General features: G+C 32.5%; 1 protein-coding gene across 1 annotated transcript; it reads right to left on the reverse strand.

Annotated features, from left to right (window-relative positions):
* Positions 1-1,287: 1,287 nt before the first annotated feature.
* On the reverse strand, positions 1,288-10,005 carry LOC145315948 (transcriptional activator Myb-like). The gene is made up of 10 exons (XM_080156156.1): positions 9,535-10,005; positions 7,835-8,035; positions 7,351-7,526; positions 6,464-7,176; positions 6,030-6,231; positions 5,407-5,847; positions 4,497-4,604; positions 4,170-4,346; positions 2,830-2,910; positions 1,288-2,456 (listed from the first exon to the last, which is right to left on the reverse strand). The coding sequence occupies exons 1-10, from the start codon at positions 9,611-9,613 to the stop codon at positions 2,343-2,345; spliced, it is 2,292 nt and encodes a 763-aa protein (XP_080012282.1). The 5' UTR covers positions 9,614-10,005; the 3' UTR covers positions 1,288-2,342.
* Positions 10,006-17,353: the final 7,348 nt, after the last annotated feature.

Genomic DNA, 17,353 nt, shown 5'->3' on the forward strand with positions numbered 1-17,353 from the left:
TCTTATAAGAGGTGTGTATCAGAGGCGATAGTCTCGATCAGACATTTATGTTTATTGGTAATTAATTACCTTCTGATTTCATAGAATTATTCTAACTAAAGTCAAGTGTGTTACACTACAATACATAATTTTAAATCATGAAGATCAAAATGACTTTAACAATATATATTAGATTTAGATACAAATTAAATTTTTCTAATTTTGTCCAACTAGTCATTGTGATTTCTACTTTAGCCTAATTGTCTTTACTGCGCAAGTAAAAGATTCCTTCTAATTTCCCAGAAATTTTTAGGGTTTTCACTTCTATTCCTCCTTATTCTATGGGTTTCGAAGCGATACTCGAAAAGGAAATCTATGATTATAACTCAAGGAAGAAATCTTATTTAACAGATTGAAAAATCTTCCAAATAAAATAGAATTTTAGTCTTTTGTTTGGAAGCAAAATGAGTATAATATTCTATAAATAGTCTAAATATCTTCTACCTTCAGGGAAAAATGATTGGTAAACGGCGTAAATAAATATATTCCTCTTATGTGACACTTTCCTTCCCCCTGGTTATTTCTTATGCAAAAAATACCTAGCTACCACACACATCGTCTCGATTGTTTGAAGCATGAGACCGTTTTATTTATTAACGAGATTCTTCGGTACACACAGACGTTCTGTTACTTTTATATAAAGGTTACAATAATTAATATCATTTTAGGCATAAAATCATATCTCTTAATGTCTGATGTGTAATTTAATGATAAATTATTGTAAATTTTGTGCGTAAGTAGTTCCATTCATATTATTCTATTGTAATATTTTCCATGGAATAAAGGATAGGTAAGTAGTTCCTTATATATTATTCTATTGTAATATTTTCCATGGAATAAAGGATAGGTAAGTAGTTCCATTCATATATATTGTAATATTTTCCATGGAATAAAGGATAGGTAAGTAGTTCCATTCATATTATTCTATTGTAATATTTTCCATGGAATAAAGGATAGGTAAGTGGTTACATTCATATTATTCTATTGTAAGATTTTCCATGGAATAAAGGATAGGTAAGTAGTTCCTTATATATTATTCTATTGTAATATTTTCCATGGAATAAAGGATAGGTAAGTAGTTCCATTCATATATATTGTAATATTTTCCATGGAATAAAGGATAGGTAAGTAGTTCCATTCATATTATTCTATTGTAATATTTTCCATGGAATAAATGATAGGCAAGTGGTTCCATTCATATTATTCTATTGTAATATTTTCCATGTAAAAAAAAATAAATAACTACAATTTTGTGTTCTGATGAATATTTATTTATTATTAATATTAGCTACATGACAAAATATAATAATAGGTGCAAAATAGCGAGGATGCAATGAATAATAATCGTAGAAAAGCTTGCTTTTCAACATACAGAGAGAAACAATGTGAGATTATATACAAATGCTCAATAAGGGTAGGTTATACTATCAATAATAACTAATCATAAGAATGTATTTTAGGAAATATTCAAATTTGTTAGAAACATTTTGGGAGATTTAAATTACATTTAAAATAAGTTTGTTAGGTATAATATTAATGACAATAATGTATTGAAATAATAATAATCCACTGGTAATTGAAAGGTTGTCAGAAGTATGAATATATATTTAAAATCAAAATTTCTTCTAAAAGTCCAATACGGTAAGTCAAATTATAATACAATAAAGAATAATGCGAAATAAAAGGGTACAAGGTAATTAGCACCTAAAGAATCTTTTTTTGTGTTATTTTATGATCATTATTGAAACAAATTGTACCAATTTTGTTTTCTTTAGATGAACTATTCCTTGTACCCCGTATAAAAAATACATAGAAAGCTTGAAAGCGCAAAATAATGCAATTTTTTTCCTGACAATAATATTATCAATATATCCAAGAGTTCAAAGTCATACAATCACATCTTATTTTAACACATTATATACTGATAAGATTGTGATAATTTTTACTCGACAAATGACTCAAGAACTCACTAAAGTAAGTGTTAGCTTGTTATAGTGTTATAGCGGGTGAAAATTTAAAGCGAGTGAATACATTAAGTAACAAAAAAATAATACAAAAAAGGTTGATTTAAGTATTCTAAAATCTACCTGAAATTTAAATCGATTGAGGATTAAATATTAGTGTCTACTTTTTTCTGACTGTCGCTATTCTTAAAATTAGCTATTATTATCACTTCTGAATGAATTTTCACTCATGTTCATAAAATATCTGCGCTCTTATTCTTTACAGTAGCGCAACTATGGATCACATTTTTCTTGTTGGGTCATCTTGTTGTATATAACTATTGTTGTTGGCTATAGCAGCTATAGGTTTAAAGATCTTGGTTTAATACCCTTCAGGTAATGTCTTGCTTGTTCTGTCATCTCAATACTGGGCTTAGTTTTTCCGCAGGCTATCATATTCCATCGGACATCAAGCTGAAATTATGTATATTTTTAATTTATATACCAACACGTTAAAATTAAAAAAAACCACGGACTATACTTTGCTCAAGTACCGCACACTTTCAAGCACAAAATTTCATGTAAGATACGATATACATTATACATATCATTGATAGCAGTTAAAAAAAGAATTTACAAATAAAATCGAAATTTTAAACAATTATCGTACATAGCAGCTGAGTAACTCAAAATTAAATTCCTTGTCTAATGCTCCAGATACTCTAGTTATTTAATAATACATGCACCACTAAAATAGCTACAAAAGGAAGGAATAATGAAATCAAACAAAAAGGCATTATATTTAATCTTAAGAGTTTAGCTGTTAAAATAATGAAAATTATTTCACCTTAGAAGCTGGGGGCGATGACTTTTCCTCCGAACTGGAGTGTAGCAGCGAATTCTCGTGTTGGGCTTCGGGAAGAGTTTCCTAAATACAAAATTAACATTATTTTTTTTATGCTGGCATTAAAATAAGATCGACAATAGCCAAAAGTTGCAAAAAGAAATGGCCCAAGTAGGTTTGCTACCGAACATAAAGATATAGTTACAAATTAACAATCTTTCAGGATAAAACTAGCGGCTACGCCGTCGCCCCCTGGTAACCTTTAGGGGTACTTCAGGTGGGAGAGGAAAAAGTCGACCATCCCCCTATTTTCAATTTACGTTTTAAAGTTTTTATTGGGTGGATATATACTCCCCCAAAATAGTTAAAAGCCTTCGCTAAATCTATAAGAACCTTCACAGCACATGAGAACCATATCGGTTCAGCTCAGCGAGATGGGATTTATACTAAGAATATTATCAACACGTTTCCTATGAGGGAGGAAGAATTGTAAAGTTTGAGCTTACCAAGCATTTGCACATTTTCATTAAGCTCATTTACATAAATTTGCAAACTCGGATAAGGACTTGAATTTGAAGAAACAAATATTAAAACAGGACAAACAAATAATTCCGGCATAAAAATATATGTATAATAAAAAAACAAATTGTCCACTAAAACGTGGATAAAAATCATAGGATTAATCCCTCGTTTTATTTCTGTATTTTCATGGACAACTGTCTATAAAACCGTGCATTTTGCTTCATTTAGAACAAACAATTTCTTTGTGACAGATCACTTGATCATATATTTTTAATAATACATGTCTCTGTTTAAGAATATTAGCAGAGTTTGAAACACAAGAGGATAGGAATATTATGGGTAGGAAGGGGGAAGAGAGATATACAAATGAAATACACCAAACATGAATAAAGATTCTGAAAGCAACAAATCACAAAAAAGATTAAACAAGAAAAAATATGTCCATAAGAAAGTATTTAAATATATTATACCAATACGTTGAATACTTACTTCAATATACATTGCTACAAACCTAATTAAAATAATTTTATTGTATTTTGAATCCCTGTCTTATGAAGAGGGTAACTTTAGAATAATACTCTGGAATTCAAATGAAGCCTCTAATTACCTATTGAAATTGTTAGGAGTAAGATATGCCATCAAATATTGAGATTTTAATACACAATGATTCATAAATATTTAAAAATTCAGCTTTGATGATTTTTTAATCAATTAAATTTTGTGGGAAGGAACAATGGACTATAAAATATATTGACACCATAATCGTTCTACCAATAGTTGGCCTGAAAATATTAAAAAATAAAGAACTAGAAGATACATACCCTAAGAATGGAAGGAGGACTAAACAGCATGGAATTTGACGTATCAGTACCCAGCAGAGATTTACTCGGGGTTTCTGGGTTCATAATTGACTGGTCGCCGGAACCGCCAAACATCATGTTGGACAGGGATGCGGGGGTGCTCCATTTAGCTGCCAACGCCTTGCGGGCTCCACCACCCTGCAAAAAAAACATACATTTATGAATATTAAAGGCAATGTGTAAGTGTGATTTTCATGAAACTTATCTTCTGTTGTTGAAAGTATAACATTATATAGCAGATTTTAAAGTATCAATATTTATTTCGAAATGTAAAATATATAAACTTACCCTCTTGTTTGGACTAGAATTTTCCTTGTCTCCTGTGAGAGCCGTCCGTCCAGATTTAGCCGCCACAGCTCCGTCCTTCCGCTTCTCGGTTCCGCCGTAGCCGCTATCCTAAAATAATACATTTTGATCAAAAAAAGTAAATATAAACACCTCTTATTTGGTTCTTTTCTGATAATAGTTTTTTTAATCAAAGGTTACTGAAAAGATGCGCTACAAGCAACTAAACCAACGCACACACATGCCAAGAAACTTAATTATATTTAACTAAGTTTGTATTTCTAGTAGCATAAGTTGTAGGAACATGCAATTACAATCTGTTTACATTAATTTTACCTCATGATGCAAAACTAGGGAGAGGAAGAGAGATGGAAAGAAAGGAAGAGATAGACAGAAATATGTGAATGCATGTGTGTGTGTGAATGTTTGTATGCATCTAGTCTACATTTAGGCCATGGAATTGGGGCACAGGGCAAAAAAGTTGTTCTGTCATAAAAAGAATGGACTCTATGGGGTGGTGGAGGGGAGGAGAGTTGGAAAGAAAACTTTATATTACTAAATGAACTTACAAGACTATTGCAAAAGGAAACATATGAAAGGAGAATAAAGTTTACAAGAAATGCTAAATGCTATCTCTGTCTTTCTTTTCTAGGTTTTCTGTGATGCAATATAATGTTAGTTTGGTTTTATACATATTTTTTTTTTTATATATAAATAAGCCAATTGTTTCACGGATTTAAGCTTCCCGAAAAAGTATCAATCTTTGCTGTTGTAGATGATTTTATCTTTGAATATAAATTGTCACTTAACACACTTCACAAATCTGTATTTTAAAAAAAGAAGATGAAGTAAGGCGTATGGACCAATCCTAGCTTATGAGTAGCTATGCTAACTAACAAAAAAATAGTCAAACCTGAATATCTCCGTTGAAACTGATATCGGTGTAATCCAGCATGTCTTTCTTGATAATTTCTGTAATATCTTCCACCCGTTTGGTCGGTGTTTGCGGCGTGTTTGACAACGGTTCCCGCCCGCGGTACACCTCTGCCAGGGCACGTTTAAATGGCGTCGGCGTGCGCGGCACTTCTGTGTTACGCCCGCTTTGCCGTTCTGGCGACAGTTTCTGCATTTTAGGGGTGCTGTGCGAGGATATATCACTACTAAGAGTTGGGGTTGTTAACAATGAATTGTGGACACTGCTCACAATTCCACTTTCACATGGTTTAATGGAAGTTAAAGGCGTGGATTGAGCGGTTGGATTAAGATTTTCGCCCCTCATGATAACCATACCACCGTGAGTTGGCGTTGAAGTTTGGCTGCCAACCATGTCGAAAGATATATTCGGACTGAATAACTGAAATTAAAATAATGTATTTTATATGTTATTAAAACATAACAAATATGTCGAATGTCAAAATATGCGATTCAGAAATGAAATAAATAGACTTGACAAATATGTTTAAAAGAAAATCTAATAACTAGAATGAACTTTCCAGCAGAGCTTTTTCAAAAAAGATACGTAAATTTGAGACTTACCTCATGACTTTCATCAGCTTCACGTTTCCTGGCTCTTCGTCTGATCAGAATAGGCGTGGAACTAATATTGTGTTCATCAGTGGAATTATGATGCCAGGTGTCCTGCTCCACCTTTATCGGCCTGACTTGTCCGTGCAAAGGCAGCGGGCTCACACCAAGGCTGCCATATTGGAAGTCGTAGTCCATATCCGTTAAATAATTCCTGTAACAATAACATACGATTAATATGAACACTTGTACCTATTATCTTATACCTAATCAATACATTTTAGTATAAAATGACTTTATAAATAAAAAAAAACATGTCATAGAAAATATAAAGTAATATTTTGTAGTTTTTTTCGTTTTTAACCTATTTCAACATGTTGAAATCATTAATCTCCATTTTGTTAAAAATAAAACCTTTTACATAATTTGAAGGAGAATAAACTTACTTTAATGGAGACATGAAACTGAAATCTGAATCATCTGAATGGTGATGTGATGGTGTAAGATGACTGCCACTGGCATGTGAATGCGGCGGAGTGTGCTCGTTCCCATTGTAATTATGCTCCACAGACAAATGATGTTGAGGTGTGTGCTGTTGTGGTTGTTCTACAGGCTCCTGCTTGAAACCACCATGTGGCTGCTGGATTCCTGTGGCAACCCAAACATTTTGCTGTGGCTGATGATGTTGCTGTTGCTGCTGATGTGAATGCTGCTGCTGCTGTTGTTGTAAAGGAGTTGAATGTGGAGACGGGTTATATACAGGAGGATTCCATGTTGCCATTGGAGTCCTGTGATAGGAGGGTTGGTGTGGATACGTGACTGTGCCGTGAACTATTGAATACTGTGTGCCTCCAGCCTGGAGACCTGTAACACCAGAGCTGCCAGCTCCATAAACATTAATATTCTCTTTGGCTCCAATATGACCAAGAGCACTATTACTACTCATTAAGGCAGAATTGACAGAAACTCTCACTGTTGTTTTACGCGGCTTACGGCCCTTGCCGCCACCCTCACTTAGGCCTTCCTGTTCTTCATATTTTCGTTTCATGGTGCTGTTCCAATGGTTCTTGATAGCGTTGTCAGTACGACCTGGAATTAGCTTGGCTATCTTTGCCCACTGGTTGCCCCATTGCTTGTGAGCATTGTAAATTATCTTGTCCTAAAATAACGGAATTATATTAATCCTACATTATAAAGCAGCAAGTTTTTTTTTTCTCTGAAGATAAATATCTCGGAAATTGGTGATCCGAATTAGTTGAACTAGTAAAGGTAAATTATGAAGTAAAAATTGATTTAGTGACTGGTAAAAATATTCTAATAACAATTTACTTACCTCATCCTCTGTCCAGGCAGTTTTCTTAATTTCTGGATTCAAATGATTGTGCCATCTTTCCCGGCATTGTTTACCAATCCGACCTTTCAAGTGTTTAGCTATAAGGGTCCACCGTTTGGGTCCGTATTTTTTTACTAGTTCTATCACCTTCTCATCCTCTTCTTTGGTCCAAGGTCCTTGAAATCAAGATTGGGTTACTTCAAGAATAATAGAATACGTCTTAAGTCAGACAACGAATTATTTTCATAGGAGATGTTGTTTTCATTACTATTGTCATTTTATTAGGTATTTTAATAAAAGATTTGTTTTACAGTTGATTTGATGAAAATATTTTTTAACGTGAATAATTTGAAACAGTGTACCTAACTTCATTCTAAATTTGTAAATCTAAATATTCTTACAAACAAAGCAGAATCTTTAAATAAAGACATTCAGACATAATGATTTAAAGAACACACATCGCATGTAAATAAAAAAAAAAAACCTTTGACTAGTTCAGGATTGACAACTTTCTGCCAGCGATGCTGACACTGTACATCTGCTCTGTCAGGAAAATGACTGGCCACCACATCCCACCTTTCCCCGTGATGCTCGACCAGGCGCTTCAGCTTCTCATCTTCATCTTTATTCCATCTGCCACGATTTATGTGTTTCTTTCCAGAGTATTGGGTTAAGTCAGGTCCAACTGAAAAAGGAATTTACATTTAAATTTTGTATAAAATAGATTCAAATGAGCCGAATTACTATTAATGTATTCTCACCCTATTTCCATTTTGAGATGCAAGTGTGTTTAGAAAATATCATGTAATTTATGCTTCTTTAATTTTAACATAAATAATTTTATTTCATAGATCTTTGACAGCTTTAACTGTTGCCTATATTAAAATGATCAAGACTATACTTTAGACTCAACAAAAATAACTACTTAAAATTACTCTTCGTGATCTCTTTTTTAGAATCATAAAAGAGTTTACGATGTAAATGTTGACATGAAAGTTTTTCTTTTTTTCTACGGAATATAAGTCTAGAGCATCTTTAAATTCCTAATCCTTCTTTTAACTTTGACAAAACTTTTATTCTTGGAGAGGAGAGTAAAGTTTGAGTAGCAAAACAATTTCAAGAAAACGGTCCATCTATATGTGGATGTATAAATTATGTTAAGAAAAGAGTAAAACTGGATTCAGAGTTTTCAGTGTTTTATCATGCACAAAATAAGAACTAGAGTTGAATCTTTCAAATCGAACCTAGTAAAAGTGTCTGACTGTTAATATGACGTAAAAAAAATAACCAATGAGAGGCCACTATAAATTTTACCATTGGTCAATTACAGTGTATACTGGCCTCTCATTGGCTATTTTTTAACGTCATAATCCGAGTCAGACACTTTAAATAGGTTCTTCAAATTATGTGCACATTTTCTTTCTATTTTTTCATAGTGCCAAAGATTGTGATAATACTCTTGAAAAGGACGAACAAATTATTGTTTTTGTAACTATGTAGTTTTTAACCAAATAAAAATATAATACCGACTATGATGATAAAACTTATTTTAAGTCTCCGTTACAAGCATGTTAACTTGGTATTTATTGATATTCAGAAGATACAAAACAAACTAACTAGCAAGAAAGATCGTACATAATATTTAGTACAAGAGGAAAATATACAGGTGATGCACAAGAAAAGATTAAATAAACTGAAGTTAAAGTTAGAGGCAAAAAAAACCTTTAGATGTTATAGTACTAAGTTTATTCAAATGACCGGACATGCAATAAACCTGTTAACCTAAATGACCTAATTGGAACTTTGTCACGTCTTTTTTTTTGATAAACACCTTTGTATACATTTGATAAACAATTTTTAATAACTATTCTCAAATTAGCAAACGGCAAACCCCTTAAATTTGCAATCTCAAAAAAACATAAGTTGTTCATGTCACAACACAAAAAACCAGAGGTGGATTCTTAAAAAAATGGCTCACTAAAATAAAAAAATTTAGAGGGGATAATTTTGCCTCACTAAAATTTAGTGAGGTAAAAGTTTTTTTTAAGAATTCACCTCAGGTGTGTGGAGAAACTATGAAAATTGTACTAGGTAGAGTAAATAGTTTTCATATATGCTGTGGCTAGATTTCAAATATGTCTGGTTTTATAGTTGGAATATAAATAATTTAAAATTGTACTTTACCTGCAGAATCCTCACTTAAATCAGAATCTGAGTCATCATCATGATGAGACATAGATAAAGGATCACGTAGCATTTCCATATCTAGCTAATATAGTTTGTCTTTTTTCTTAAATTCTAAGAATACATTAACTTTTTATTACAATATTATTTATTAATAACTAATATATTTGTCTTTTTCTTCTTTTGAATTGTGAGCAAGGGTAAAATTGTATTTTTGTTGTTTACATCACTTTAATTTCATTTTAGCATTTTTAGGTCACTTGATTTTATGTAGAGCTACCAATAGCTTCACTATTTATTATCTTCCCCATCATAGGGTTAAAAATGTGTATTTTTCACAAATATGTAATAATGCCTACGATGTACAGGTCTCTGCAACATTTGGCGAACAAATGAAGATAAAAAAGTTTAGTATAGCGATATACAATATATGTTAGCTGTATGAAATTTGGCGGGCTACTCGAATACAACAAGTGAATACAGCACTGTGATTGGTCAGAAAGCCTAGCTTTCCTGCATTCTCATTGGTCCGCTCTGTTGCCTCTTCTTAATGCTGATTGGTCATACAAATGTATGAAAGTGGTGATTGGGGAAGATTTAATCCATCCTGTTCTCTAATTGGTCCAATCTCCCTTTGTCTCGAGCCAGGTTAGTGTTGCCACACCAAGCCTGTGCGCGAAGGCACATTAGAGATTTTATTTTTGTGTTTCAACATTAGTTTAGTCGATACTTAACTTTTGGAGAATTGGATAAAATATTTTTAATACAAAATTTTTATACATTTAGGTTGTTTTACAATGAAAGTTATTTTTGAGGAATCTAATTTCTGTAAAACTGAATTTGTTTTCAATTTTTTCTTTTTCTCCTTTAATTGATAAATAAATGAGGTTATTAAAAGATTATAACAATTATAACAAATTCCACTCTTTTTAAGAATATTTTATTTGGAAATATTGTAATTTAAAAATTAAATTCTGGCAACATGAAATTTTTCGCCCATCGTATTTTATTACACTTTGTTTCAGAGCTAGCTTAAAACAATAAAAACATATATATATATATATATATCAAAAGCGAGCTTAAAACAATAAAAGCCTTTTAAGACTGATTTATGTTTTGTTTAAGAGTTAGCTATAAATTCTAACTTATGCGAAAAAATATAGTATAAGCGCGGCGCCTGTGATGTATTCAAAGTTGGCTCGAGACTCGGAATTTTGAATGGGTCGCGGGAACAAAGGCCTGAATTTTCTATGCATACAAGCAAGGCAGATAGATAGATATTCATACGTACTAGGGTATAGGGACGACATTATAGACTTTAAATGGCCAATATTTTATAGGCAGATGGCCCAAAATAAATGTCAAATAATTTAATTTTAATTCCATGGTTCGTGGGACTTTGAGCTTGATCGTGGGATTTAACTTAATTAAATAAACAAATATTTACATGATAAATGGGATTTAAAATGATAGACTTTAATTATTGTAGACAACAAAATGTTATTTTTTTTCTAATATAAAAACAAGAACGTCAAAAATCTAGCTTTAAAATTTATAATATTTTTCAAATTAACATCAAAAAGGAATATTTTGCAGATGAAAATGACCTCAGCTCCTTTGAAATCTTTGACATATAACTGAGAAAATTTTAGTACATATAACAGATCACCACAAGCACTGCATTGCATATATTTGGGCGGACAATTAGAATGAAATACTTGTTCTATATTTATTGCAATAATGCATGCGAATCTTCATGAGAAATTTCAGACGTCATTTGATCATGGCAGCTGGAAAACTTTTACATTAAAACGCCAGAAATGACGTCAACATCTTACTTTTGCATATGTATGCAGGTGCAGGGATGATAATTTATAAAAGCAAGGTGCTCAACAATTAGCCACTGAACTGATCTTTCAGGGAAGCCTGCTAAAACCATCATTATTTTAATATAGAACATCTATGGCTGTCCGACAGCTTTTAAGCAGCTTTATAGTATAAAAATAAATTTCCTGTCGTTCTAAGGGATTTTTGTGTTCAAAGATAAAAGGACGAGGACTTTTTTCTACATATTTTCGATTTTCCCTGCTGTCATTCAAAATATTTTTTTTGTGAACGTTCCATTTTCATAGACTCTAACAACTTCCTGCCAGTTCAGAGGATTATGCAACAATAGACATTTTTGATGAAGGTTTCGTGATTTTTCATCATTCTCATATTATCCTGTATTCTTTCTTTATGGCCTTCTTTTTCTTTTTCCCGTTCTTTTTTTTAACTTGTATAAAGGAAGAAGTGAAGCATTATGATGTTTTTTGTTTAACAAGTTAAAAGGTTTCGTGATTATTTAGCATTTCCTTTTAAACTTTGCAAAGAAATCCTAAGAATAAGTTCGTCTTTCTGTATCGCGGGAATGAATTTGTTTTTAGCTTTTTTTTGGAAGAGGGGAGGTATACATGTGAGAGAATCCATAGCCATAGAAAAAAATCTCTTTTCATCAAATCAATTAATCCTATTATATAAAGTAGTAAGTGTTTTTTGTCTGTCCCGAAGGATCTCGCTAACCGCTGAACCGATATTGTTCTCCTTTACAGTGAAGCTTCTTATAGGTCCTGGGAAGGTTTTAAACTATTTTTCGAGAGGGTGTCTTAACCCCCCTCTCCCCCAAAAAATAATTTTTATAACTCTTTGGAAACTCAAATTTAAAATAGGATGAGGTCGACTTTTCCTTCTCCTACCAGTGCAGTGCCCCTAGAGACTTCTAGGAGCGTAGCCGCTAGTAAGGAATACTACACTTCCCATCTTCAAAAATAAATCAAATAAATCACAGTGAAAAATATTTTGCAAATAATCAGATAGGGAGAAGACATTGGACTGTAATGTTTACATGTACCCAAAGTTTTTATTAACATGCTCTTTCATAATCTTGAACACTTGTTGAACTTTTATAAGCGTCCAAGCTTTTCAACCAATATATAGTCATAGCCGAGTTATTTTATTCTTATCCTTTTCTCTGTATCTGTCAAGCGGGTAGTGATATCTTCAGCTACACACAAACATACATCCTTTTACTTTTATATAAAGACTAGGTAGCCATTATACCTAAACCTCTATTAATTTTACATTTCAAAAGGCTGTTTTTAAAAAATTCTATGCACTTCGCGCAGCTGCCTTTAGTGAAATCTTGTGCATGCGTCTGATTCAGGATATAAATAAATATAAATATATATTATTATTAGACAAAAGATTTAATCTGTTAGTTGTGCATTGCGCCAGTGAAAAAAATTCATAATACAGGATATCGGGGAGAAAAGGATTGTTAATTTGGGCTTCTTTGCAGGTTTATAGCAATAATCCTGATATAAAAGTAACATGATGTCTGTCTGTCTACCTTTCTGTGTGTATGTACTATGTACCGATGGATCATGATATCCGCAGGACCGATATGGATCTCCCATTCAGTGAAGCTTCTCATAGGTCTATGGAAGGTTTATAGCTATTTTTGGAGAGTGTACCTCATCCTCCCAAGCTACCCCCCCCCCACAAAAAAAAGCAACCGAGTGAAGTATATTTCCGTCTATGAAACCCATTTAAACTCTATATCATACAGCAGCAGTGTAAATAATTTACTTATACATTTATTTTCCTTCAACTGTACAGGACATAAGAAATATTTGAAACGTAAATATTATAAAATTCAATGAAATGCACAATTTTTCATTTTCTGACCTAAATTTTTTCTTTACATCTGGAAGGGGACATTGCCCGAAATAGCCGTCTGGTTGTGACTTTAGAATTTATAATTTTTTGGAAAAATTATATAAAATTTCTATATTAAATATGGATAAAAAACAAAAAAAACACTGAATTATTATTTATAAAATCTTGTTTGGTTGTTTCAAATCGTTACCAGTGTAAAACCTTTTAATAAAAAATGACGTCATACAATACAGCTGATCAACTAATGATAGGCCAGTATATATTACAATTTACCAATGGTATAATGGCCTATCATTGGTCATTTGTATTGTATTAGGTCATTTTTAAAGATCCTACGGAGTTTTTATCAACCATTGCAGACAAAACAAATCCTTAAATTTTATTTAAATATTTTCGGACGGACAACATTTTTTAAAACCATACAAAAAATGTTCTTTATTAATGTGAGAAGAGAAGATAAAGTAATCCTAGATTATTTTTAAAGATATTTGAAGTTTATTCATCTTCCTAACTAATTTTCTTTAGAATTGTTGACAGTTTTACATTTTGAGAAAGATTTGTTTAGACAATTGAAAATTAAAACAGTTATAATTCATTAAACACAAATGTTTTTTTCCATTCTCGCTTCGAAACCGATTAATATTCGGTGGATTAGAACCGGTTCTCAGCCTTACTGAAAAATTTTGCACAGCATCATATTATATCCAGTTTTCTACGAATATAAAAATGAACAATCATAAGATTAAAAAACAATTTTTTAGCCTGTGCCCTCGGAATCTCGGTGCTAAAAAATGGTTTTAACCTTATAATTGTACATTCTATATCCGCGGAAAGCTGTTTATAAAACGATGCAATAAATAACTATTATATATTTATAATTTATTATCTTAATTCATAGAATTTTTCAATGATTTTCATTTAAGATAAATCAATGGCCATTAATACAATGTAACTAATTTATTTTTCTTGTCAATATAAGTAAAACATCATAAATTGAGAGTGTGTAGTTGTACTGTATCCTATTACATAAAGTAGTAAGTAATTTTTTTCGTCTGTAGCTTAATATTTCGAGAACTACTGCACCATACGAGTTTTCGATTTTAGGGAAGTATCACATAGGCCTCGGGAGGGTTTGAGGATATTCTGTTTTATATATTTAAGCCTTAGGATGGGTTTAGCCTATTTTTCTGTTTGTACGTCATACTTTCAATTTCCCGACCTGGCATCAAAACCAACCTAGCGGTTTTGACATGGTGGTTTGTATTTTATGTTGCAAAGCTACTCGATCTGGCGGTCAATTCAGTGTCTAAGGCTGCCGTACACAACAATCTTATTTTCAAGAATGACGTCTGAATACACGCGCTAAAGAAATTGTTTAATTTTATGTTAAAACATGAATGAATTTTTATAATGTTATTATGTGACGCAAATATGTAGTGCGAAATATTATCATTATTATTATTTATTAAATTTAGATTTAGCAAAACATGTTACGAGCTACAAGGTCAATAACACCCAATGTGAAAACTAACCTTAAAATAATGTAAAAAAAATCATATATATCAGATTTAAAAATAACATACGGACTTTTGAGCTTGATATATGCAATAGCTACATTTATAATGATATCCTTATAATAAAGTAACAGGATGTGTGTTTGTATGTCTGTCTGTGTGGTTGTCTGTTTGTTTGTACCGAATGATCTCGCTAACCGTTAAACCGATCGGGTTTAACAGGGCCGGGTAGATTCTCATAGGTCCTAGGAAGGTTTAAAACTATTTTGGGGGAGGGTAACACCACCCTCCCCAGAGGAATCGCCAATAGAAAAAATCTCCCCCCCCCCAAAAAAAAATAATTTTTCAAAATCTTTTAATAAAATTAATAATGGGGGGGGGGGGGGGGGGGGGTGCCGAGGGGCACCCCCCCACAAAATTTTTTTTTTTACTTTTTCTTTTAAAATCTAAAATAATAAATTGGGTTATTAAATTCGACTTTCTCCTCCTCAAGTGCCCCTAGAGGCCTCTAGGGGGAGTAGCCGTTAGTCCCTTTATAAAAGTAACAGGATCTGTGTCAGTCTGTACCGAAGGATCTCGCTAACCGCTCAACCGATATGTTTCTCCTTTACAATGTAGATTTTCATAGGTCCTGGTAAGGTTTATAACTATTTCGTGAGAGAGGACCACTACCATCTCAAAAAATTTAATCTCACTCTTAAAATTTTCTCTCAAAACCTTTTCTTTTTAAAACTTAAAAATAGGGGCCAAGTGCCCCTAGAGGCCGCTAGTAACAATAAAAGAAACAAAAGTTTGAAATCAGGTGAAAAATTTACAAAGATGAATGATTAAAGACAAAATAACGCCTTTCCGCAAATTAAAATAGCAGATAGGGTCTATAGAGTAGCTGGGCCACTAAAACTATATTTGTTTTGCTCTTAAAGATTAAAATATCCTGCCTAAGTTACGTAACGTCTTGCTTATCAATGTCCCTCTCTCTTTCTTTCTTTCTCTCTTTCTATCTCTCCCTCCCTCTCTCTCTCTCTCTCTCTCTCTGTGTCTGAAAGAACGCTAAATTCTGCGTTTGTGCAGTTTTTTTTGCAGAATGCGCGACAATAATTCTTGGACAGGGAATTGCAAGTGAATTTTCTCAAGATTTATTAATGAAGATTCGCTTCACGAATGAGCATCCAGTTTATAATTTTCTTGGTCCGTCGGGTATGCTACCAAAGGCACAATTTTTCGTGATTTTATATTATTTATGATCACTGAATATTTTCTATATACCACACTTTGTACATGAATATACAAACTAAAAGAATGAAATACAGAGTTAGGAGAAGGTTCAGGTTAACACACTCTATGTATGGATTTCAATCAATTTTAAAAGAATATCCATCTATGATAATACAAGCAATGTTATAAGATGTTGTACATGTCCCAGCAAGAAGGAGACATGTACAATATCTCTCTTAGCTTTTATGTTAGGTTCTTTAACAAGTACTGGCGGCTACGCCTCTAGTGGCACTTTAAATGTTTTTTCTTATATTTAAAATATGGCTATTTTGCGTTTGACGTTTATTTTTCGTTGAACTCTCTTTCTAAAATCAAAAAATTAAAAAAAAAATTCTCTAGGGAGGGTGGTGGTACCCTCCTCCAAAATAGTTATAAACCTTCCCGGGACATATGAGAATCTACCCTGTTAAGGAGAACCCGATCGGTTCAGCGGTTTGCGAGATCCTTCGGTACAAACATACAAACACACAAACATCCTGTTACTTTATTATAATACAAGTATATGTAGTCTATTCTTTTTTTTAATGCTGAAAGGGGATAAAATTTCCATCTGGAGGGGGTTTGATTAAATCCTGATGACGGGTAATAAAAATCTGAAATAGAAATGACGCAAATGACGCAAATTCTGACGCAAATTCTGACGTTTATCTAAAAATGCAACATATAATAATAGCTATTAAAACAATTTTCAAGCATAACTTTTATCTTATTAGGATAACAATTAAATAAGAAAAATATTTTTACCATATGAAATTCGTGATCAAACACCTAATTGAAAAAAAATGCAAGACATAGCTTTTATTTTAAGAAAGACTAGGGGCAACGGACGCCCCCAAGAAGCCTCTAGGTGTTCTTAAGGTGGGAGGGGGATAAGTCAACCGCCCTTCTACTTTTTAATTTGAGTTTTAATAAGAAATATTCAGAAAAAAAATTTGGGGGTGTGATTTTAAATTGGGAGGGTGGAGATACGCTCTCCCAAAATAGTTAAAAACCTTCCCTGTACCTTAAAAAAGCTTAATTGCAAAGGAAAACCAAACAGATGACATTTTTTAACAATTTTATAAAAAAAACATTGGCGCACTTGTATAAACACCTTATCGCTAACAAGTTTTGGAATAGACAATCCAGAACCATCCAGTTCAAAGGGAATGGAGAAAGAGAGGGGGTGAATCTATCCGAAAATAGTTATGATCGAGATCTTCCTTCATCTAAATCCTATTAAACTATTTGAAGGGGTGGGGATGGGGTAAAACCTACATTTGTGAGCAAACTTGTTCTGGGAAGGGGGTTAAGGATACAACTATTACTACAGG

The sequence above is a fragment of the Acartia tonsa genome, chromosome 1 (assembly GCF_053477335.1).
Source record: "Acartia tonsa isolate MP-2025a chromosome 1, ASM5347733v1, whole genome shotgun sequence".
Taxonomy (NCBI): Eukaryota; Metazoa; Arthropoda; class Copepoda; order Calanoida; family Acartiidae; genus Acartia; species Acartia tonsa.